The 26,624-nt window shown below is 35.4% G+C and overlaps 2 protein-coding genes across 3 annotated transcripts; both read right to left on the bottom strand.

The window, feature by feature from the left end:
* Positions 1–5: 5 nt before the first annotated feature.
* Positions 6–9,879, bottom strand: LOC137003996 (butyrophilin subfamily 1 member A1-like; the record flags this gene model as incomplete). Its single annotated transcript, XM_067364276.1, has 8 exons — positions 6–186; positions 2,600–3,095; positions 3,781–3,825; positions 3,980–4,021; positions 8,032–8,130; positions 8,333–8,605; positions 8,724–9,046; positions 9,863–9,879. Coding segments are annotated over 8 exons (1,476 nt in total), but the record flags the coding sequence as incomplete, so codon positions are not given.
* LOC137017245 (sterile alpha motif domain-containing protein 3-like) lies at positions 9,422–17,377 on the bottom strand. Of its 2 annotated transcripts, none has more exons than XM_067381284.1 (6): positions 16,848–17,377; positions 14,354–14,560; positions 13,250–14,235; positions 13,101–13,167; positions 11,116–11,284; positions 9,422–10,062 (listed from the first exon to the last, which is right to left on the bottom strand). In XM_067381284.1, the coding sequence occupies exons 2-6, from the start codon at positions 14,556–14,558 to the stop codon at positions 9,927–9,929; spliced, it is 1,563 nt and encodes a 520-aa protein (XP_067237385.1). In that variant the 5' UTR covers positions 14,559–14,560; positions 16,848–17,377; the 3' UTR covers positions 9,422–9,926. The 2 variants fall into 2 exon arrangements, with proteins under 2 accessions (XP_067237385.1, XP_067237386.1); XM_067381285.1 differs by lacking the exon at positions 16,848–17,377 and adding an exon at positions 15,799–15,868.
* Positions 17,378–26,624: the final 9,247 nt, after the last annotated feature.

Raw genomic sequence — 26,624 nt, 5'->3', positions numbered from 1 at the left:
TGTCATTATGAGTTCAGTAGTTCTTCTCTAAAGAAACTGGAAATCAAATCCATCGTTTTTTGTATCTCTGTGATATTTGCAAAGGAAATCAAGTTCAACCAAGTGTCTTTTTTCTTTCTCTGTTGTTCATTGTAGACGGTGTAAGAGCGCCGACTGAGATCACATATGCTGAGATTGAACTCAAATCTACAAACAAAGAAAAGAAAGAGGAAGAAAACAAAGGTAAACTGACACAAAAGTCTCTGCTCTTTTTTAGCATGTTATAGTGCAGTGGGTCCCAAAGTGGGGGTCGCGGGATGATTTCCAGAAAACAAAAAAATGATTAGATGATAATTAAACAATAAACAATTAGAAATAGCATATTTTACTAATAATTGTGAAAAAAATACTAAAAAATAGAAGTTAAATTAAAAACAAAAACCATGCAAATAAAAAAGCCATCAATCCTTTTGATTTTCCTTCCCCTCGACCGTGACTCCTGAGGTGATTACCACAGATTAACCACATATTAATGACAGCATCCGTTGAAGCAGGTCAATTTACAGCACCAGACATGTGCACGTAGGTAATTCTTTAAGCTTTGGATATTATTTTTGCCGAAATGAAACGTTGGTTAATAAGGACCAAAAAAGACAACGCAGGGAGGCCAGTGGAGGAGAGCTGAGAAGCACCACCGTCATGCCTTTGCAGTAGTCTAGGCCTACATATGCATCACGCGCTACTGAGCTTTCACATGTGCTGCGTTTGCAGTGTGCAACTGATCTATGGCTGTATATCACAAACACAACATTTACTTATTTCAAATCCAAAAGTTGTTACTGAACATGGCTCGTCAGCATTGCAATTCTCTTTGTATACGTTATATTTATAGATGTCACGTTTAAACGCACTACATTTAAACATTTTATTCATATGCACTGCATACGCATTGCAAACAGAGTATGTAAAACAGGTGTTAGTGCGTGTGTGCCATTGAGCACAGTGTTTGTTTACTTTAACCACCTCTGAGGATAGTGGGGGGTCACTGGCATCGTTATTTTGGGGGTCGTGGGCTGAAAAGTTTGGGAACCCCTGTTATAGTGGCATATTTCATATCACTGTTGGACGTACAGTAAACACTATAGAGATATGAACTGTTGGCTTCTTCTAGACAAAAACACTGAGAGTTGTGACGTCCTGTACTCTAAACTGAAGCTGGAAACAGATCAAGGTGAGTGAAAAACTAAAAACATCAATCACAATTCACTGAAATCACTGAAAACTACATCTACATGCATTATTGAGAGAAATTAAATTCTGCATATAAAAACTATAAATGTATGTTTTGAATTTATTGATAATTTATTGATATATTTTCAGGTGCTGGATCTAGTGACGTATGCTCAGGTTAAATAAATGCCAGGAGGAGAAACTTCAATCCAGGATGCTGATGAGTTTACTGTAGATTGAGAAGTGAATGACTTTGATACTGATGATCACTTGAAGGCAACAGATTTGCCAGAACTGACTGTTATATTAGTAAGCCTTCATGTGCTTCAGAAACAATGTTTATCTTTGAAAGCAATAAGATGATTATTCTTTATTGTTTATTACTGCACAGTGTGTATTTATATTGGTTAATACCAGCAGCAGCAGCAGCAGCGAATCATTTGACAACTGAGAGAACAGAATATTCAGTGAAAGACTGTTTCTTTTCACACTGTTGAGTAAGTGACCAAGTTTCCTTTTTTTATTTTCTGTCTTTTTGGTTTTAAATGTATTTCATTTGGTTCACATGATCATGGAAAATCACAGAATGTTAAAATTGTGATTTCCAGGTCCAGAAAAGTTGTCTTTAGACGTAAATGTAGTCTAGTGACACATTTTTTTGTAGCTATGCTCAAAATATTTCATTGTCTAGAAATCTAGAAATAGCTCTTTGTTAATCTTAATACATTAGTCACAAGGTTATAGTTTTTTCTGCTCATATCCTATATAAACTGTTGTATTCTTCTTATTAAAGCATATTCTAAGTCATAGTCTAGAGTCTGTTTGGTTTTTAGGCTGCGCAGCAGACTAGGCACTAGAGATCTTACATCTAAACTCAAGTGATAGTGTTTAAACTAAAGAGCTTATTACCAGGTGATAGTGCCCAAACAGGCCGAGATGTCGGCCGACTCGAACAGGTATTGAAGTATGCTTAGAGTATAAATTCATAGGTGTCTGGGACACCCAGTTTAACTTAAGTCAGGTGCATAACGGAAAATCTACCATACAGAGTAATAATAAAACTCAACACAGAGTAAAATACATATTCAAAAACATTTATACACATAATACACTATATAAAACTAGTTCTGTGGGACTGTTTCATCATTTCGAAGGCTGCATCCTCCTGAGGTTGTATTCGAAGGCCGCATACATCATCAATGATGTCTTATTTAAGAAAAGTAACTGTAACTTGACTGACATGTAAGTAATATCTGATTTTTAATTACTTTACACTTTTTTTTTTAACTGTATTTCCTTTTATTTCATTGATCATTCACATAAATTCATTCACTGAAGTCATTATTAATCATCACAGATAATCAGTGGTGTGGAGTTTTTATTCCAATACCCCAAACTAACAAAAAGACAAAGATTCTCAGTGAAAGACTGACCAGTGTAAGTGTAGATATGAGACATGGACTCCACATCATAAAAAGAGACGAGACCCTCTTCATAATCCACAAACACCCCGACAATCTGAGGATTCACTCTCAGAGAAAGAGGCACAGGTGGATCATTACAAGCCAAATAAATCCCATATCTCAGACCCACAGTCCAGTATCCATCCTGAGGATTCATTTTGATCCCAAAGCCCTTCCTGTTAATGGATTCTCTGACCACTCCTAAAAACCACTTGGTTTGTTCCTTCACCTGAACTTCATAGTAAAAACTCCCTGAGGAGAATCTGTCCTTGCCAAGGACACTAAGATATTCCTTAAACCTGCCATTTTCCTCTTCATTTCCATCCATTTTTTCCCCCAATTTATTTCCAATTTCCACTTGTTTCCCATCATCAGACACGATGAGACGAGGATGAGCTGAATCAGCATCCAGAATCACATTCACTGTTGAAATATAGAAAATTATGCTTTACAGATGAGTAGATAATAAAATAATTATAATTGTTATAGTGTATTGGTATCTTTACAAAAATAATGCAGTAAAAATACTGCATTTATTGTAAATAAATGTAATGTTCAGTGTACTTTACATTATGATTGATAAAGTCTGTCTGCTTCTGAAAGACTGAAATGTTTTGATTGTTCTGATCATGTTTTCTGTTATTGTTCATTGTTGGATTCCCTTATGATGGTATTTTGACTTCTTTTTGACTTTGTTTTTTTAGCTTATTTGCTGTACACCTTGTCACATAGCAGCTTTTAGACATTTTAGACAAGTCAAACATGACAAGGAGGCAGCTTCACGCAATACAAACTCAATGGAGACGCTTGGATTGTCCCCCATAAAACTTGAGTATTTTACTCACCCTTTTGTGTCCTTAACTGTGTGAGAGCTAAAAACAAAGTATGAAGTTAAAAAGGGTTCATAACAGAATTCATCTTTAGATCAGTAATGAGATCAGGTGTTTTTAACCACTTGAATACCAATAACATTCAAGAAGACTTTACACAGTTTACAATACAATAATAAAATATGATGAATTTTATATATATATATGAATGCACAGCATATTCATTCATATTTGTGCAGAAAAATTAATATCTTAATAAAGCCATAAAACAAATTCACCTTTTGGTATAATCGTCTTCTGACTTTGTAAAAGTTGATCAGGTTCTAAAGAAAATCCAGAAAAAAAGACGAGATAAGAATATTGAAATGATATTATTTTTTATACAGTAAACCTGTCAACAAGTTATGAATAAATATACATAGACAACTGAATAAACAAATTAATAACGTTACATAGAAAAAATAAAGACAAATTCACCATGTTGTATTCTGTTCATCTTTTCCTTTAGACGTCTGTGTGCTGAAGACAATTCAGAATGAAGACAAAAAAACAGCATTCAGACAACATAAACACTAAATATAAACATAATTTCTGACAGGATGATCATGCACAAAAGAATATGGATACACAATATAAATATTTTCTGATTTAATTTGTGTGTGTGTAGACTGCTAGTAAAAATGCATTTTTGTAACATAATCATAATAAATTATACTATTTTCAATGTGGTTGCAGATATTGAAATGGACCCCACCGTCTTAAACCTGCAATTTAACATTTAACATTTAACCTATTCAACCAAGGAAACAGCCTACAAGTATCTAGCATGTGAACTCATTCAATATTGTTTAAAAAGTGGGTAACGCTTTAGATTACAGCCCGGAAAGTACTGCATAATTACAACAAATTTACAGCATAACTTTGGATAATTATAGTGTACCTATAAAGTAATTACAGGAAAGTAAAGAAAAAAAAGTAAAGTCTTGGGAACCAGGAATATAATAAATTATACTGTAAGTATTTTAGAGCTAAGGGTACTTATACTATTATGATCGACAACAATCTTACATTTGGGAGAAATTTAGCAAGAAATAGCACTGATTAAGTTGTTTCTAAGCAAGTAGAAAGAAGTATTGCAATCTTTTTTTAATACATGGGGAAATATGCTTTTGTTTATTGTAGTTACAGGGTAAGTATGACATTGCGGGCCGTAAATTAAAGTGGTGCTTGTTACACTCTTATTTCATGTAGCTACAGGGTAAGTGTAATGTCTTTTTTTGGTGTTGTTTCATGTTCACTTTTCAAGGTTTATTTTATAGTTATGCTTTGTTTCATTGCTTTGCTTCCTGGTTTTACCATGTGCTCTGATGTCATGTGATTCCATTGCCCTCATGTGATCATGTCATGTGATTCCCCAGTCTCATGTGTTATGTTCGCATTGGTTGATTTAGTCAGTTGATTTCAGTTCTGTTCTGTCATTGGTTCATTGTCTTGATTGTGCACAGGTGTTCCTTGTTTATGAATTAGTCTCTCTGTATAGATAGCCCTCATGTTTCATTGTTCTCTCGTCTAGCTTTGTTAATGTAACCTGCTGTTGGTGAGCGTCTGTCTGTAGTTATGTCAAGCCACGTCTTTGTTTTTTGTTCATGTTTTGGATACTATTAAAACTGCACTTGGGTTCTCACTAGTGATGGGAAACCAAGGCTTTCTGAAGCATTTGAGGCTTTCATCAAATTGTGCCGAAAAATGGTTCATTACTCAAAGCTTTTAACACAGTGCGCATTAGCGACATCTGGTGGTCAGACTTGTTTTCTCCACCATATCTAAATCATCGCGGAGCAGATCTATGGCTTGAAAAAGCACGTGACAAAAGCTTTGGAAGTCCGTGATATACGTATTCACTCTTGTCTTGAATCAGTTCTATCTAATATAAACTAGTCTCATCTAAATTAATTTGTGACAACGAGACCACCACTTGTGTCATGTGTAACCTGGTCAAATGATTCACATATTGATCAATAATATAAAATATACAATGATGTAATCATAACAACTGACATTAGTAGTTAAAAATATATTTTGGGTGAGCTGTTTAACCCTTATGTTCTGTTTGGAGTCTCTGAGACACCAGCAATAAAACATGATTAAATGCATTTTCCTTTATGCAACTGAAGCGCCAATTTTTTCAAACCAGCTGTCTTGATTTTCCGATACTGCATGACATTCGAAGCTTCAAACGTCATCAATCACGTGGTATTGTCATTTCGATACAAGCATCGGTACAGTGTGCGATACAATAGTGCTTTGAAAACTGCGTCGGAGCCTCGAAGCCTCCCTATCAACTGTCCCATCACTACTCACTACGCTCGCTTTCAGTGGACTTTGTTACAGTTTGTAGCCAACTAAAAAATGACGCCATCCAACATCCGCATGAGTTTCTCAGCAGGCTTACCAGAGATTGTATATAATAGGAAGATAAGAGGGTCTATATCTCTTATCATTGTAGAAAGCGTAACGGCTAACTTAATTTCGTGCAGCACCTCTTAGCCTATTGTGTAATTGCAGGGACATCAGTCACAACATTCCCTAGTCTGCCTTCTCTTAAAAAAAAACAAAAATTTTATCAAGCTAAAATCTACATATAGTTCCCAACGAAAGTATCGTTTAGTGTAAAACATGCTAAAGATTAACAAACAGGCTGTCAGTTAATTAATTGATTAGCTATTTCCCCACAAAAGCTGTTTAATCAGCATAGTGAAGCCTCTTATCCATTGACTTCCATTCAAAAAACAGCCTCTGGTCTCCTTCCCTGCGTACTGTAGGGGGGCGGAGCATTAGCATTAGCCCTTACGCTTTTTTGGCTAAAGGTTGCAGGCTTGCCTTCCAGTGGCTTTGGGCTTACATCACGCGTCAAGTTACGTCAAACATGAACTCTCTACCCTCTCATGCACACACAGGTGACAGTCGAAAGTTTAAAATTTTAAATATTTGATATTTTTCTTACAAATACGTATTATTTCACTTCAGAAGACATTGATTCATCCATTGGGGTCTTACGGATTACTGTAGTTATTACTGTATGTGCTGTTTGATGCTTCACTTTTAGGAACACATGAGCTTGCATTAGGCTATAAAGCGTTCACAGAGATTACTTATTTTTCTAAAAAACTTTTTGTTCATCTGAAGAAGGAAAGTCGTATACATCTCAGATGGCATGAAGGTAAAATATGAGAAAACGGTGAACACATTTCCGGCTGTACTGTATTTTCTTTTAGTACAGAATAGCAAATGATATGGGATTCCCAAGATTCATCACGGGGAAGAAAGAAAATGAAGAGGAACAAGAGGAGGAGGAAGCCAAGCAAGAGAAACAAATAAGAAGTGTTGTGACTTTAAATCTGTTTCTAATTAGGTTGTTTTTCAAATAAAGGTTTTGGAGTCAGTGATATCAGATTGTTTGCATTTTTTTTATTTTTTTTTATTTTTTATATTATTTACCCAGTAACTTCATGAAATAAGAGTGTAACAAGCACCACTTTAATTTACGGCCCGTAATGTCATACTTACCCTGTAACTACATGAAACAAAAGCATATTTCCCCATGTATTAAAAAAGATTGCAATAGTTCTTTCTACTTTCCTTGAATCAACTTAATCAGTGCACTTTCTCCTAAATTGCTCCCAAACATAAGTGTCACGTTCCTGGTCATTCCCGGACTACATTTCCCACAATCCTCCCTGGCAATCACCTGCACTCACTTCACCAATCAGTAATCACCACACCCAGTTGCAGCACATTATCTAAACTATTTAAACCATTCACACACTCACATACTTTGTGAGGTCTTGTTAACTTCTGTTACAATTCTGAGCGTTCTTGATTCTTGTTTGTCTGCCTGTTTCTGATCCCGTCTGTTCCTCATTTACGATACTCTGCCGCCTGCCCCTTGGACCCTTTGCTCTGTTTTGGATTTACGTTTGTTATCGGCCAGCCCTGACCCATTGCCTGCTCCTCGACTACGATTCTGCCTGCACTCTGCCATACCTGTTTGCTGTTGTTACACCTTTGCCTGTTTGACTATGAACTCTGTTTAAATAAAGCTGCAAATGGATCTTACCATGAGTCCCGCTTCGTTACAATAAGATTGTTGTCTATTATAATAGTGTAAGTACCCCTTAGTTCTAAAATACTTACAGTATGAATAGTTTGATATTTTCCTGGTTGTTCCCCTATACTTACATGTACTTACTGTATAGGTACACTATAATTATTGAAAGTTACGCTGTAAATTTGTTGTAATTACGCAGTACTTTCTGGGCTGTAAACTAAAGCGTTACCAAAAAATGGCATCACAGATCAAACACAGCACACAATCATTTGCGATGTGGTGGAAATTACATTAATTATCCCTTTCAAAAGAAATGAGAAAAAGACTAATTAAATTATCAAACATGTGAGAACTATCCCCAAGCTGTCTTGCTTATTTACAAAAAAATATATATAAAATAACAAGAAAACAAGATTATTACCTCTGTATTTATGAACAAGCAATAGTCCAGCAATCACAATGAACAAAACAAAAACTGAGATCAGTGTGACTGATGTCCTCCAATCATAAAACATGTTATCTGTGAAACAAAACAATAATTAAGCACATTGTGTAAGTTAGATGTTTTAATGAGGTGATTATTGATAAATTTGGAATGCTATACACAGTGAAATGTTAATAATCTATAATGAACATAATGCTGCTTTTGCTTTTAGCATTACATAATGTCATGGACTTTAATAGTCTTCAAATCTCTAGTCTTTAAAACTGTCAGCACTTACTTGAGGTGTCAATCAGTGTCTCCAGCATGTGATGCTTCATTTTGACTCTGCAGTGAATCTTGTTGATACTGTGTTGTACAATGACTGTGTGTTTCACACTGAATCCGTCTGTGTTTCTGTGTGTCTCTGTAGTTCCTGAACTCAAACTGACTCCTTCACTGTCCAGCCACTCAAGATCAGGTTCAGGATACCAACCTTCAGATTCACACTGTAGATGAAGCCCTCCCGAATGATCAAACCCATCTACAGTGATCACTGGAGGACGTCCTACAGCTACAGATCAACATCAACATTCATTGAGTGAACATTTTCTGCCTACAAGCCTTTTTATGTTCTGCTGACAAGATCAACAAAAAATATCATCATTGTTAGTTTTCACTGGTTTCCTCACCTTCAACTTTGACATTAACAGTGGTATCATCAAACCAGGATTTGGACTGAATAAAACACTTATAACGTCCTTCATCAGAGACTCGGACTGGTGAGAGTTTGAGTGATGCGTTTCCTCTCTGTAGTTCTTCATGATTCAGTTTTGTTCTCCCTCTGTAGGACTGAATCTGATCTGTGTTTCTGTCTTCATGATCCTCATAGAGATGCACTAATGAACCTCTCAGATCAGGTCTAAACCACTCCACTCTCATGTCCACAACACTGATGTTGGGTTTGACTGAACAGGGCAGAATCACATCTTCACCAGCTACAGCAAGAACAGCACTGTAAAAAATTGACTGTAAAATTTACAGTAACTTACTGGCAACTCCGGTTGCCAGTAAGACTGTAAAATTTACAAGAGCACTGTAAATTGTTAACTACAAATGTACTGTAAAATTTACAGTAACTTACTGGCAATTTTGGTTGCCAGTAATACTGTAAAATTTCCAAGAGTATTGTAAATCATTAACTACAATTGTACTGTAAAAAACACAGCACACTGCCTTATATACATGAATATTCTGTACATTTTTTACAGCTGTAACTAAAATTAAAGTCGAAATAATGTTTATGAATGCAAGTGAAATTACAAGAGCAACAATGAACTTACATGTACTGCTATACATTTTACAGTAAATTAGAGCATTTGATGTGGAATTCAATTCACTATTTGTTTGCTGTAAGTTAAAGCATTTTTGTCAAATAAAACTCACAATAACAGGTTCATTAACATAACAAATTTATTGTAATGGCTATTTAACATAACCAGATTCCAAAATGTATTTGGTGAAACAAAAAAAAAATGTAAAAAAAGATTGCACATTAAATGCAAGGCTTTAGCCTTGGTTCATTAATATAACAAATTTATTGTGCAATAATGGCTATTTAACAACCTGATTCCAAAATGTATTTGGAAAAACAATGGAGGAGAAAAAAAAAAAAGAAAAAAAAAGGAAATTGCACATTAAATGTAAGGCTTTAGCCTTGGAAAAAACCTCGGAGAACAGCAGCACTTAAATATTAACTATGCAGTGCACATATTCCTAAAGTGATTGTTCTAAAGTCATAAACTAAAGAAATGGTCTGAACTGTGCCTACCTTAAAGGCAAGAATATGAACTTCAAATCGGGTCAGTCTCTGGTATCAATTCTATTGGAAATCTTTAAATGACAAGCCATTCAAAGTCCATTAGTTTACGCAACAGTGTGCATACATGTGGGTTCATTCCATGCATTTTCTTGTCTCGCTTTCCAGCAGCAACTTTTGATCCAGTTTCCGGGTTGATGCCCACAAGTCCTCTGTGGAAAAAAAAAAAAAAAAAAAAACACACACACACACACACACACCATCTAATTATCAAAAACAATATACACTTAAAAATAAAATTCAAAATTAGTCAGACAATTCAAATTACATTTAATTTCAATGAAGAGTAGGGGTCATATTTAATTTTATCAGAAATTAATGTAAAAATATTTAGCCTTCCATGTTTACAATAAACAAAATGTACAGATTATATTATTATACAGATTTAAAATTTCTAAAAAGTTGGCTATAGAACATGTAAATCATTACACACTGCAATCCACTGCATCTAGTGCACTGTGTACAGGAAGACTGCAGTGACTATACAGCTGTTAAATGATCTCCTTAAGAGATTTAAGACAAGGTAGTTGTACTGTATTGGAAGTGCAACCACATTTTGTAAAATGCAATAAAATCAAGAATCTGTGATGTCAATACTCTTTCAACTTTAACTGAAAAAAAAAAAAAAAAAAAAGTACAAAGGAAATATTTCCAATATTTTCACTGACCAACTTATTTGTATTTAATAAATACACAAGTTTAGATATTTAGATAGATTCATTGTTATTTTAGTCATTATAATAATTTCTTTTATTTTTTTTATATGGTTTTAGCATTGTTTGTAGTATTTGAATTATTTGCACGTTTATAATAGATTATTTGCTACAGCTGTGCTATACTTAACTGCTATACTCTTGGCATTCTACTCTTGCTAATTGAATCCAGGTGGTTATTCATAAATAGTCTACAATGAAAAAAGAGTGAATGTTTGCTGGAAATGAAGTACTGAAGAAAAGCAACTTGAAGCATCTGCTTGTGCTCGTCTAGTTTTTAATCCAGATGCACTTTGCACTTTTTAGTAACATGCAGTGAATAAAATAATTCTCTATTCAGTATGTGGTTAGCAATTTGTTGTTCATTTGAAAACTTTTCCATAAAATATCTAATTCTGATAAACTATCCTAAATTGAAAACCTAAAAAATAAAAAATAAAAAAAAGTGAAAGTAACAATAAATATTGAGTAAGATTTTATGCTCTGAAATACCTCTGAATAAATTCCAGCGTGCATGCAGCGTCATCCTGATAAGCAAGATTTAAGTTGTAATAGGTCGCAAACAATGCTGCCAGACCCTCAACGAACGCCTCTGAAAATGGGCCCAGGACAACTTCCCTCTCGACGGACAACATCCACTTGCTTGGGGTCATGGATTCACCTATAAAAAATAAAATAAGAATATGGCAGGGCATAGATTAATAAGTGTTGTATAGCTCATGTTAAAGGGATAGTTCACCCAAAAATGAAAATTTGATGTTTATCTGCTTACCCCCAGCGCATCCAAGATGTAGGTGACATTTTTTTCTTCAGTCGAACACAAATAAGGATCTTTAACTGCAACTACTGCCGTCTGTCATTCAAATAATAGGTGCAGATGGGGACTTCGGCTATAAGAGTAAATAAAGCTTGCTTAGACAAATCCAAATTAAACCCTGCAGCTCGTGATGACACATTAATGTCCTAAGACACGAAACGATTGGTTTGTGTGAGAAACCGAACAGTATTTATATAATTTTTTACCTCTCATACAAGACTATGTCCAACTCCGTTCAGCACTATTAGTGATGTCTGTTCGCGCTCTGACAGCGGCAGTGATGCGCATATACTTCAATGAGTGTCAGACATCACTGCCGTTGTCAGAGCGCACTCAGACATCATTAAAAGAGTGCTGAATGCAGTTGGACATAGTGGTGTTTTAGAGGTAAAAAATTATATAAATACTGTTCGGTTTCTCACACAAACCGATCGTTTCGTGTCTTAGGACATTAATGTGTCGTCACGAGCCGCAGGGTTTCATTTGGATTTGTCTATGGAAGTTTTATTTACACTTATAGCCGAAGTCCCCATCTGCACCTATTATTTGAATGACAGACGGCAGCGGTTGGAGTTAAAAATCCTTATTTGTGTTCGACTGAAGAAAAAAAAGTCACCTACATCTTGGATGCGCTGGGGGTAAGCAGATAAACATCAAATTTTCATTTTTGGGTGAACCATCCCTTTAAAGGGATAGTCTGAAAAGAATTAAATGAAGTGAAAATTACCATGGTTTACTCATGCTATCCTAGGAGTAAATTACTTTCTTCTTTCAGACAAATACAATCGGAGTTACAAAAAAAAAAAAAAAAAAAATGTCCTGGCTCTTCTCAGCTTTATTATGGTAGTGAATGACAGGCAAGATTTTGAAAACCAAAAAGTGCATCCATCGATCATAAAAGTACTCCACATGGCTCAGGCCTTCTGAAGTGAAACGATGCATTCGTTTTAAGAAAAATATCCATATTTAAAACCATATAAACTAAAATATCCACTTTTCAGCATATTTCAGCCTTTCAGTGAATTAATCGCATGAGATTGTCATGCGTGTCTCATCAGTAAAGCCGGTTCTGTGATTAGCGGTAAATGTCCATCACCTGCTTTCAAATGGAGCGGCACTTAATATACTGAGCCGTAGTTCGCTGACAAGCTACACAATATTGCGTTCATAATCACAGATGAATCGCATGCGGTTATGAACGCGATATTGCGTAGCTTGTCCGTGAACTACAGGTTATGGACATTTACCGCTAATCACAGAACCGGCTTTTCTGAAGAGACACGCATGACAATCTCATGCGATTCATCGTGCAGCCCTAGAGTAAATCATGATGTAATTTTTAATTTTTAGATAGACACTATACACTATTGGATTTATAATGAAGACTAATGTTACTAATAAGGATTTTTGTTGAGAGAGAATGGTTCAGAGACAACAACAAAAACAGGGCACAGAGAGAGCTAACTATGGAAGGAATATAGGAATGAGAATATAATTGTGAAATAGAATACAGGAACAGAGGTGGCAAAAATGTATTTTTAAAATGGCCATTAAAGTGAGAAAAAAAAAACAAACAAAAAAAAAACAGTACAGGACAAAGAGGTACAAGAGCTAGAAAGCAAATAATTGATGGAGAGAGACACAACGTAAAGCAACAAACCTTGGATGATCAGTGCGGGTGAATCCGGTAATCCCTCTCTTTCCATGTCGGCTGCAGTTGCTGCTGCCTAAGAAAAACAAAAATCAATTTTGCATTAAATATTTGCAATTAAATATTTAAGACATTAAAAATCTAAATGTTATACTTACATCAGCTTCAATTAGAAGTGATTCTGTTCTCTCTTTGAAATGGGCCATTAAGAGTTTCAAGATGCACAGGACCAGAGAATTTCCCTCTTGATACTTTGACAGAACAGCACACACCTCTTTGTTTGTTGGCTTTTCTTGAAAAAATCTTAGAATCCTCTTTCCTTTTCCTTCAATGCTCTCCATGATTTTTTGTAGCAGTGAGATGTCAGTAAGCAATTGGAAATGTAAAAAGATCCCCTTCAGACAAAACAGGTAAGGCCATGAATTCTTTAGTTCAGACAGTGGTGGAGTGGCGTTTATATCACGGCGCTGACGGTAATATGTGACCTCCATCAACTTGTGAAGTTCTCCTCTATCGGCTCCAGACATTCCTTCAGTAGAATGAAGCAGCACCATTTGCTTGCGCTTCTCTTCTAAAGTGTCATCATTTTCTCCTGCAGGAAACTCCTCAGGCTGCCAACTGACACAACCATATTGATCAGCCAGCCTTCTTGAGCTCTGGCTTATGGTTCTACACGATGATCGTAGTCGTTCTTTTCTCCGACGAGCTAAAGTGTTGTTTCGGTTTACATGTTCAACACGGGTTTTAACTTGCATGAGCAAAGAGGCATACCCACTACCTATTTTTGTTCCATCAGACAGAACATCAGCAAAGCTTTCCGGGTACTGCTTAACAATATTCTGCACTACAATCTGACACTGTGCCTTTGATGGGTTTACTTCATGTTTTTGCATGTTATCCACTAACATTCTTACTAGCTTCTTTCGATCAGCTGGTGATGGTCTTTTTTTATTTGCAATGGCCAGTTTAATTTCGGAAGGCATGACTTCCCAAGACACCTTAAATGTTTCAGCCCAGGCGCAAGATGCAGAAAAGCAAGCAGTAGAACGAGATGGTGTAGAACTTGAACTCTCTGATCCTGGGCTTGATATATCTGAAAGAACTTGACGCGATGATCGTTTGGGAGTCGAGCAGCTGGATTGTTCTAACACAAATAACCAAATAAAAAAAAAATTAAAAAAAATGAAATTTGAACATGAAACATTTTACAATATTTGACAAATTGACATTAATCATTTTAAATCAAATCAAATAAAACATACCTTCATTTTTCCATGCATTCAGTAGTTTGCGGCATTGTATAGGCCTGAGGAATTCCATGAGGTCTTCTTCTTTGACATACCGGAGGTCATCTTTTGTCTCAACACCAATAGCAGAAAGACCATGGATAAATTTTTGAAGCGTTTCATCAGAGAGACCAGGTAACGAAGAGGAGATGGCAAGTTTTATTTCCTCTAAATTAGACATACCTTAAAAAGATGGAAAAGAGTGGTGTAACACAATCACAGACAAGCCACATGTGTTATACTCCTGAAGAGGGTAATAATCTAATAGATCCTCTTGAAGTACACAGACATGTCTTGGGTCCTCATCTGTTATGCAGTATACACCCAAATCCACCAACCGCACAGCACACCGTTTCTCAGACACAAAGTAAACCACAGAATTCTGGTGAACAAGAATTAGTTTAATTCTGCCAACCTCCAAACCCTCATCATTACTGGCCAAAAGAACAACCATGCCTTTCCTGTACTTTGTTCCTTTCAAAGTGATTTCAGTAGCTACTAATGTATTGCCTGGCTGAAAATCAAAATGATCAACTGATTCCCTGATCGCTTCGTTAAAATCACAAGAATAAAATTCAGAGCCTTTTTCAACTTGCACAGAAAGCTGAAAGAGGTTTCCAGCACTTAAATAGGCTTGGAGAAGCTGGTGCCTTTCTGCAAGTGTTGCACATACATTTTTGAAGTTGTGCAATTTTCTAGCACATTGTTTAAAATAGGTATGTTTGCTCTCAAACCGCATAGTCCATAAGCGAATGAGTGGTCCAAATTGTTTTATAAGCTCTGGGTAATGGCACGAGTAGTGATGTTTAGGCTTGAGAGGCTTAGAAGGCAAAGTCACATACCTAAAATGAATGTACTCATCAATGAGCACTTTCAGATATGCAACCTGATCTGCCAGTATTGCGGGTGCACAAATTAGGTCTACAATTTGTCTGAGGAGTAGAATGAGCTGCCACCCTTCTGATTCTGGATCCTTAATTCGGTGTCCAACAATAACTGGTAAAAGTCTTAGAAGACACCAGTTCTGAACAGCGTGACCACAAAGCTTCTCACTCCCCGAGTTAACCTCAGCTGGTTTATTGGCAGCATCATTTCCTGTGTACTTAAACTATTTAATATAGCAATTAAGCTCTGTGTAAGTAAAGAATTTCTCTTGATTTACCAAGTAATCAATGTACAACTTAAGATCAGATGCCACAACACCCTCAAAGAGGTCATGTCCAAGGCAGGGGGGCAAGCCAGGCTGACAAACATGAAAAGAATTCAGCTGATTAAAAGGAGAGTTAAATTTGACTCCATCAACTACATTATCGCCTAAGGTAGCAAGTTCCTGAATGTTTCTCTCGTAAGACTCCACAGTTCGCTTCATAGCAGGTTCTAAAGGTGTGGCATGGAATGAGTCTCTCTCAATGGTGCAATACCTGCAGAAATGTAGGCTTCGGCTAAAGTTCTCAACAAAACCACCAATCATGTGGGATCCCAGGTTGTCACCTACGATGGAACACAAAGAAGCTTTCAAAGTTTTGCCATCATTCACCACAACACCATTCTCCTCAAGATCTTTAAGATCTTCAATTAGTGATCTAAAAACATGAGCTGGTCCAAAGTACTTAAAATCTTGCTCATTACACAAAAGAACAAGTTGCATGTGGTCTATGTTTGACCTGTTGTGAGGTAAAATATCAGACAAGGTAAGATAAACTGCCAGTAATTTGTGTTTTTTTCTAGCTGAGCCTAAAGGATTTACCACCTCAAATGAATCCTGGTAAATGATCAAACCCAGAGATGATGGATCAGTTTGAAAGAGAGAATTTTCAGAAAAATTCTTACCATCCTTTACATCCCGAAACAGATCATTTTCAGCTGTTTGCGAGTGCATCTGTTCATATTGATCCCTCACAGACTGGCACTGAAACAGAGCACTGATGGTCTGTTTAACTGGGACATATTGAGCAAAGCACTCTTTCCCATTTCTTTCACTGACTCCTAAAAAAATAGGGACTGGCTCAACATAGTGGAAATCTTGCTTGAAAGTAGTCCTTCTCCTCTGTGCTGTACTTAGAACTCCACTATTACAAGCTGTCAGCAAATCCTCCCTAGACAACTGATCAATCACATCATTAATCCTTTCCTCTGGTAATTCAAGCAAAGCAAGCTTTTCTCTCAGTTTGCTAAGAAAAAATGACTGCCCAATGTCATGGATGTTTTGAAATTCTTCAACAATGCCTTGAATGGTAGACTCAGGCAATAGCAATTTAGCTTGCAGTTTCAGATAGAAGAGGGTTAAATTTCTTAGAAAAAGAGATTCATCCACAACTTCAGAAAGATTTTGCTCTGCAACTTCTGATCTCTCACTCTCAGACACGACATCTGAAACTGAGGTTTCCATGGTCATAGCAGGCTCTATCAGATGGTTTACAGAGCACATTTTATGTGTCCGTGATACATGTGATGCAAATGTAGATCTCACCTTAAATGTCCTGTTGCAACCAAATGGGCACCGGATCTCCAGACCTGACTGAATATGGCTCTTTAAATGAGACAAAAGCTGTGTTAGGGTCCCACATTGAACTTCACAAAAATCTACATGGCATTTAAAAGTTTTATCACACATCTGTGCCTGATGCTCTTTAGGAGTAGACTGGTGATGTTCCCTGTGATTTCTGTATATGTGGGACTTCAATGAAGAAAACTTAGTGAAAATATGTGGGCAATCAGGTACAGCACATCTAAAACCTGATTTAGGCACATTTCTATGCAGTTTCACATGCTGCACAAAACTCAGGATTGTACTGCTCTCATTATTACAAAAGTGACAGATAAACATTTTCAACTTTAAAAAAATATAAACTTCACAAGCTAATAAATGCACAGCAATAAAGCATGTGCATTGCAAACTAACGTTAATGGCTTGGCAGTCAAGTTAAACACTATTTAACTGCATAAAACCTACACAATCAAGTTAAAAGCCTAAAACGTTTAAAAGCTTACATGTCTACTACCAACAACAATGTAAAAGAATTTTATACCGAGCAGTTATCAAAAATGTTATAGTAAAATGACAGCCCGGCCACATTTTAATGGTGAAGAAAATATAGACAGCTAACGTTAATCGTTAATCTGTGACGACTGACTCATCAAGCAAATTCATCATAAAATTGGACAAATAATCAATTTTGCAAAGTGGATGTAAAAGGATTCCATATTGTAGATGTAACACACCTCGACTCGCTCTCATTAGAGATCCTCCTCCTCCTCCTCCGGTAACCGTAGAACAAGAGTTGAGCGCGAAAATTGAGTGCTGGCGATGAAGACGCAAGCGCGTGGAAAGTCCCAACTTCTTCGGTTGGCAACCTAGCTTATTGGTGCATTATCGCCACCAACTGGAATGGAATATGGATCAAGTTGTTTGCTTTTATAAAGAGCTCTTTTCCATAACGCTATAAATCCATTTTAATAGTTTTCATGAAAATATTTTTTTTTTTACCTAGACCTATACATATAAAAATATACAAATATAAATAAACATAAAAACCAAGCACTGGAAAGTCCCAACTCCCAAGATGTCCACTGAAGATGACGAAAACTTTTGCAACTGTTTTTTCTTCTTCTTAAAAAAGCATTTACTGCAGAAGTCATAGGAACATGCAATAACAGTGATCTACCTTAAAAAAAAAACACACAGTATCTTATTGGACCTCTAAAATTCACAGCAATTATGCATGCTCCCACATGGCAAAATACAGTAATGCTGTAAAATTAAAAAACCAGTAGTCTATTGTAATTATTTACTGTAAAAACTACAGCAATTTTTAACAGTGAGGATCTGCAGCTCCCACTACTTCATACTGCTCTGTTACAAGAGAAAGAATGAAAGAAAGAAAGCAGGGGCAAGTTGCATAAACTGCTTAGACTAGTCTTACAAGTTAATCATCTATTTTTTTTTTCTTCAAGATTGGTCATAACTTTTTAAAGTCAGTTACATAAAAAAAGATTTCATTTAAATCCAAATAGCAATACTGATTAGCCATTGGCTAACTGGTCAGACTAGTCTTAAGACAGAATCTTAATATAGTGGCCATGTTTATGCGACCGGCCTCAGGTCTAAACTGCACGTATTAATGAAGCTCATTGATTATGCAGCATGTTTAAATGTGTTTATCATAAAAAGCAATTTAGTCTCTTTAGAAAATTTGGACTCAACTGCTCAATTCATAGGGATAGTTTTCCGATCGCTTTATGATGTTTTGGAAGCGTCAAATTGATTGTTGCAAAGCAGTCTATAGAAGGACACACATCTATAAGATTTCATCAAAAAGATCTACATTTGTATTTAGAAGATGACCAAAAATCTTACGCGTTTGGAAAGACAAGAGGGTGAGTAATTAGTGACAGAATTTTAATTTTGGGGTGAACTAATCCTTTAATGTTTTATTGAAAATAATAAAGTTTGATATCACCACTATGGTGATCAGTGTCCGGTTTAGTAGGGCTCTTGACCCTTGACTTTTTAACATTAGTTTGTCTTTTACTGTTTTAACTGTGTGTTTCTGATCCAGATTTGTTATGGCAAAAAAATGCTGGAGAAAATCTCAGATGAAGTTGGTCAATTATTGGTGATGCCATAGCATTATTTAGTTGCCTGATTCACTTATATAATTTAAAGCCAACAGAAAAACAACTAATGTTGAAAAATCAAGGGCCTAACTAAAGCAAACACATGTAGACATATGGAGACATTAATTCACACATGTGTGTTATTTCTGCTTAACTGCAAGAGATTTGCATTTTACAGTGAAGGTGTTTGATTGTGATAATTCAGGAAATACCTATAAAACATTTAAGGAACATTTCTGTTAAGGTTTGTGCTTAATTTAAATTAGGATATCATATTAGGATATAGGTTTGGCAGTTGTAGCTTTGGCAGTAATTTAATTTATTTTATAATTTTTTCAGTGTATGTAATACTTTGGCCCTGATTACACCTGGTATTAAGAAGCATTTTGGTCAATCAGATCACAAGTGGACAACACTAAAACATATATAATAATTCACACTGAGTCATTTCAAAATAAACCACTTTACTCAGACAATGACCAGCTTACTGTACACTATCCCTTTTACAAATGAACACAAACTTCATCTCTTTAAACCGCAGCTCTTTAAAAAGAGTAAATCATTTACCTGATCTTGAACCTGTAATTCTACTAATAATCAGCAGCACCAAACAAATGAACTTCATCTCTGAAGGACACAGATGCTAAAAAGAAAAATATGAGAAAACATGTATTACAATCAGAAACTCAAATAATGTTAACATGCATGTGTTTTGCTTCAGAATACTTACATATAAACTTACCAAATAAATTTCACACACATCTACAATCACTTTCTGTTTCAGGAAAACTGGTTAAACCAGTAGAACTGCACAACATGCTTGTCACAGACTGCATTTCCCACCATCCTCCCTGACACCTAACCACACACACCAGGAAGTCATCTAGCCCTCATCGCCACACTGTAAAAATAAATAATAAAATAAAATAAAATAACTTTGACACTAAGTTAAGTTGTATTTACATAGAATATTATGTTCAACTTGCCATATTAATGTACTTTGAACTTAGGATTCGATTAACTTTATGAATGTAATGTGAACTTACTTTTTTAAAGTTTTCAGTACAAACATTCCCTGTAAAATGTTATTGTTTGAGGTACAAATTTCCACTGAATGATTTAAGTTTTAATTACTTAGAATATTAAGTATTTTCAACATGACATTTAATTATTTAAACATTTAATTTAACTATTTAAACTTACAGTTCAATAGTTTTCGATAGTTCATGCTCATGTAACCTAATTTTGTTTATTTTATTAATTCAACAAAATAAATAACTATTTTATATAAATTGTTCTTTTATGTCAATTGTAAATAGTATTTTATTTCAAACGTTTCAGCTATGTTTCAGTTGAGAACTTTATTCCCATTTAAATTAATTTCTACTGTGAATAATGACTGATCTGTTTCTTAATTAAGTTTCTCAAGATCTGAGCAGAGGATGATTAAATAACTCCAAAAACAGCTTTACCCTCTTCACTTATTATAGATTAGTTTGACCTTATTTCTTTCACAAGTTGTTTCTGAGAATTAACAGAGATTTTTTTTTATTGAAATTATAGTGAAAAGCGTTGACTATTGAGTACTTGACCCTTGGCTTTTTAAAATATATATATATTTTTTTTACAGCAATTGCAACAGTGTCTTATTAAAAACAATTGTGCTTTGATAAAGTATATCAGCAGTTCATACCCTTGACCATGTGTCAAAATGATTGATGGTGACCTTTGACCCTATGGTGAAGATATGTTGTAAATTTCCTACTGTAAATATATCAGATTTATTTTTGTGATTGGATATGCATTGCTAAGGACTTTATTTGGACAACTTTAAAGGCGATTTTCTCAATATTTTGATTTTTTTGCACCCTCAGATTCCAGATTTTCAAATAGTTGTATCTCAGCCAAATATTGTCCTAACAAACCATACATCAATTAAAGCTTGTTTATTCAGCTTTCATATGATGTATAAATGTCAATTTAAAAAAATTTACCATTATGACAGGTTTTGTAGTCCAGGGTCACATTTTAACAGATCAAATCATAAGAGATATTGAGGACCTCGACATGTTCAGACATGTCAAATTTCCCTGTTTTCTGGAGGCTTTTCATAGACATTATGATTTTCATGCTGTATATTCTACCCCATACCCCTAAACACACACACACACACACACACACACACACACACACACACACACACACACACACACACACACACACACACACACACACACACACACACACACACACACACACACACACACACACACACACACATTCAGTTACAGGGAAATGGTGAGATTATTATCTGGAGGTGAATTGACCGTAAGTTTCTTTGACCGTAACCTGAGAGAATTAATACACTAGCAATTCAACAATAGTTTCATTTGCTTAATAAAATTGCACCAGCTCAGCCAAAATATGAGACCTGTGTTACTTGCTTTGGCTGCTCCTGTAAGCGCGTTTTCCTTTCATGACGGAGTTGAAGGAAGCGGCGTTGCTCGGTCAAGAGTTCTGAAGGACGACGTCCGTGGGGAAGTAGTTGGCTTTGTAGAAAATGGAGTCTTCATCGAATAATTGCAGGGTTTACGCGTTGCTGCGTGTGTGTCTCTCTGCCTCTCGAGGAGGACTTTTGTCTCGAGGACAAAGGACTTTTGGCGAGTCCTCTTCTGCGAAGTTCAACGAAGGTTATTGCAGGGGTTTGAGTGAGTCTTGAAGTGGTTTGGCTTGCAGGCAGGACAGTGGCCGGTCTGCCAACTCAGCGAAGGCCAAGGTGAAGTACAAGCAAGGGCAAAAGCAAAAGCACAACGCACGGTATTGAGTTTTGAACGGTTTGTTGGTTCCGCCTTTCCGATCGTTTTAGCCAATCAGGTTCTGTTTTGGGTGGGTCCTATGCCCAGTTCTTCTGTTCTTGTATGCAATTAGCATAATGTCCTTACAGTTCTTTGTTCTCCAACTTAGGGATTTTGGTCAGAACTTTGAGAAGTTCATTTTGCTAGTTCAAAAGTTGTACATCTTACATAAATCAGTTTTGCATCAAAATACTGGAAGGCATCATCCATCACAACCATACCAAACAGTACACACTTTCTGTAATTGAGATTTTTCAAATTTACCTGTAATCAATATTTAGAACACACAGAAAGAATTACATAGGTTCCATGAACAAAATAAAACGTGCTAAATACATATATGCTAAAGATTGCTTTTTGGTGATAAGTTCATATCTCTGGCAGTATTTTCTAAATTGTCTCTGTTTGAACAAAAAGAGTGGCTTCACTGTCTGCCAGGGAAGCTTTGGAATGTCTTTTGAAACGCAAAGCTGGGCAGAGGGAAAGTTTCCTGTAGGTGATTCCTGTGGTGCCCTGCTGTGATCTTCATCTTGAGATGTGTCACAGGTAGGGATGGGTACCGAAACCCGGTATTATATTGGCCCCGGGGCTAAATCATGAAAGAACGGTGTATCGATGAGCTCTGACATTAACGGTTCTAATATCGGTACTGGAGAAATTATGAAGAAAATACACGTACACTTATTATTGCTATATAGACATTATCTTGCGAATTCTATCTCGCCAGAGTCGCCAGCTGTGTCTGTATGCAATAATATTAGGACATTTGTGTATGATGTATTTTTGCTTTCGCAATCCTGAAGAGAGATCGCGCTCACGCGCTCAGGAGCTACAGCACGCAGCCGCTCACATGAAAGCCCTGTTTAATGGTGACGATGGAGGAGAAAACTAAACAATTAAACGTCTGCTTACACTTTAGGAATGTGATATTATGCTTATTTTATTTTTGATTTCGATTTTGGCTTCCAAGGATCAGAAAGAAGATATCTGGAGTAAAACTATTCAAAACTAGCCGCGTTTCGTCTAGCACACCTTCTATTCACAGCTGTGCGCGTTCATTCCTCCTAAAACCCAAACTTAATGTCAGAATCAGCACAATCGATGATTGTTGTAAAATCGAGTCTTTACTGTTGCTAAATTGCAGTAAATGTTTGATAATTATCAACGTTTTAAAACGTTGAAAGCACAGTAATCCGCACAAGAGACGCTGTTCCTCAGGCTGAATTGTGTGCGCGCGCTCCAAAACGGATCACAAATAGACAAACATCACTTTATTTCATTTGTTTTATTGTATTTGTCAGTTCTTACTGTATATTATATAAAACACTAAAAATGCCAGACACCATATAATATAAAGCAAAGTTAATTCAGCTCATTTATATATATATATATATATGGATCATATTTTATATATATATATATATATATATATATATATATATATATATATATATATATATATATATATATATATATATATATATATATATATATATATATATATATATATATATATATATATATATATATATGGATATATATATATATATATATATATATAAAACAAAAAGTACCGATAAGAATACCGTTAAAGTACCGGATCGATAAGCAGTATCGGTAAGAGTAGTAATAAAAAGTAGTAAAAACCTAAACGATACCCATCCCTAGTCACAGGTCAGAGTTTCCTGATAACAGTGGGAATTTACACCTTGTGTCCTGGTGTTTGCTGATCCATCCAAGTTAAAAAAGTGAGAGAGAGAGAGAGAGAGAGAGAGAGAGAGAGAGAGAGAGAGAGAGAGAGAGAGAGAGAGAGAGAAAGAGATTTTTTTTTTACAATCACTTTATTACAACTGTTCTTCAAAAATGTACATAACTACAAAAAATAAAAATAATAAATAAATAACATTTACATCAACTCTTTTACGAAAACCATCTCTTCATTGACAACTGAACAAAGAACATTACAAAACCACTGAATTTCAAAAACATTTATCGTACTCATTAATTTATGAAAATTAAAATCAATAAGCATTCTTGATTTTACCATATTTTTAAAAACTAATACCACATCTTGTCCTAACTTCTTTTCTATCTTATTTCTCCTAGTAATATAAACAGCGTATTTTGCTTGTCCTACAAGAAAATTAATAACATGACATTTTAACTTTAGTTTTGGACTATAATAAAAACCAAGAATAAAATCTTGTTTTGTAAAACAAATATTAAAAAAATCAAAAATAATGTTTAACAAATCAAAAAGAAGGTTAAGTCGATTGCAATCCATAAAACAATGAAATATGGTCTCTCGTTCCAAGCAGAAAGGACATTTGTCACTTACAGTGGGATTTAAAATAGATACAAAAGAATTTACAGCAATAGCTCCATGTAAAATTCGCCATTGTAAATCACCAAGTTTTTTTGTTAATGGTGGTTTGTAAATTGCTCTCCAAACAGGTTTAGTTTCAAAATCAATCCCTAATTTTTCTCTCCATACTGTATCTGTTTTAATACTTAAATTTTGCTTATGAATAACTTTCACAATGCATTTATACAGCATTTTTCCTTCTACTGTGAAAAAGTCAATATGCTCATTAATTCCCAATTTTAACAGTGGACTATTAGCACAAGACCCATCTATAGCAGGAGAAATTTCAATATCTGGAAAAAGATCTTTACTGTCAGGGATAAAGGTTCCTGCACCAAAGTCTTCTAAAAGTATCTTCTCCTCGGCAGTTAAAATCATAATCAATTTATCAAGAACCTTCTTAACAAAACGTATTGATCGAATCCCTAAAAGGGTAGTAACTTGTTCAGGTCTCTGGAAATCATATCCTGATTCAGTTATAATGTTTTTTAACTTAAAAATCTTTTTACGACATAATAAATCTATTAGACCAGGAAAATCTCTAGAAACATCAAACCTTGCTCCAAAAATAAGTGGTTCTTCCAACAGCCAATAAAGAGAAGTTGCTGGTTCCATCCACTGATGTTTAAATAAACCCCACACTTTAAACAAGTTTTGATAAAAAACAGGAATTCCAGTAAAATTCAACCTTTTATGATCAATTAAAAACAATGTTAAATCCATTTCCATATCCCCACACTTCTTAAAATGCTTAATGCCAATGGCCTCCAGACCAGTGAGTGAGGTCCCATTAAAAGTTTCTGTATGTATTGGAGACGGTAAGTGGCTCTTCTGATTGCAAGATTTACTAATCCTTGCCCTCCTTCTTCCTTGGGCAAATACAATATGCTTTGAGGAGTCCAATGATAATTGTCCCAAAAAAAGTTCACCAGTTCTCTTTGAATATTTACAAGGAGTCCATTTGGAGGGTCTACACAAGCAAATTTATGCCATAATGAAGACGCCACAAGATTATTAATTACAAGAATACGCCCTCTATAAGACATTTGAGGGAGTAACCATTTCCATTTTTCCAATCGACCTTTTATTTTCTCAAATAGACCTTCCCAATTTTTCTTTATGAAGCTTTCATTTCCCAGATAGATACCAAGATATTTTAACCCTCCATTTTTCCAAAGCAATCTTCCTGGTAAAGTGGGAAGATCTCCACTCCAATTTCCCACTAATATAGCTTCACTTTTCCCCCAATTGACTTTAGCAGAGGAAATGTATTTAAAATCATTAACAATTTTTTCTAACTTATTAATGTCATCTCTTCCATTTACAAAAACAATAACATCATCAGCATAGGCGGAAAGATATAAAGGATTATTACAAGCAGGGAAAACAAGACCTTTTAAATGAACTCGTAACTTTTGAAGTAAAGGTTCAATGGCTAGGGAATACAACATACCAGACATGGCACATCCCTGCCTAACTCCCCTCTGTACTTTGAATGGAGCACTCAAACCACCATTAATCTTAAGAACACTCTCAATGTTACAGTACATAGCCTTAATCATTGATATAAAAAAAGGACTAAAACCAAAAGCCTCTAAAGTATTCCATAAAAACAGATGTTCAACTCTATCGAAAGCTTTCTCTTGATCAAGAGAGATCAGACCAAAGTTAATTCCAAAGAGTTTAGAAGCATCTAAAACATCTCTAATTAAAGCAATATTATCGAAAATAGACCTGTTAGGAATGCAATAAGACTGATCAGAATGAATCAACTGGCTTAAAACTTTACTAAGTCTTATAGCCAAAGCTTTAGACAAAATTTTATATTCTGAACATAATGAAACAGGGCGCCAATTGCTGATATACTGAAGATCACCTTTTTTAGGTAACAACGTAATAACTGCTCTTCTGCAGCTCAGTGGCAACAGTCCTCTTTCCAGACTGTCATTAAAAACTGCCAGCAAATCCTCTCCTATGACGGGCCATAGAGTTTTATAGAACTCAACTGTTAGCCCGTCAATTCCTGGAGATTTACCATTCTCCATGCTCATCATGGCAGTATACAGTTCTTGCAATGACAAAGTCTGTTGTAGTTCATTGTTGGATTCTTCATCCACCTTTGACAGTCCTTTAAGGAAATCATCCGCATCTGCACCCCATTCTGTCAGATCAGATTTATAAAGGTCAGAATAAAAATCTACAGCACAGCTACGAATATCAGCGGGCTCAGTAAACTCTTGTCCTGTAGCTGACTGTAAAGAATGAATAATTTTACTTTGACCTTTTTTCATTTCCAAATTAAAAAAGAATTTCGAAGGAGCATCCATTTGAGTTACAGTTTGAAAACGTGAGCGAACTAAAGCTCCTTGGGCTCTAACTCCCAACAGGTCTATTAACATTGTTTTTTTTT

The sequence above is a fragment of the Chanodichthys erythropterus genome, chromosome 3 (assembly GCF_024489055.1).
Source record: "Chanodichthys erythropterus isolate Z2021 chromosome 3, ASM2448905v1, whole genome shotgun sequence".
NCBI classification, from domain to species: domain Eukaryota; kingdom Metazoa; phylum Chordata; class Actinopteri; order Cypriniformes; family Xenocyprididae; genus Chanodichthys; species Chanodichthys erythropterus.
This window is presented reverse-complemented; position numbering and strand designations above follow the sequence as displayed.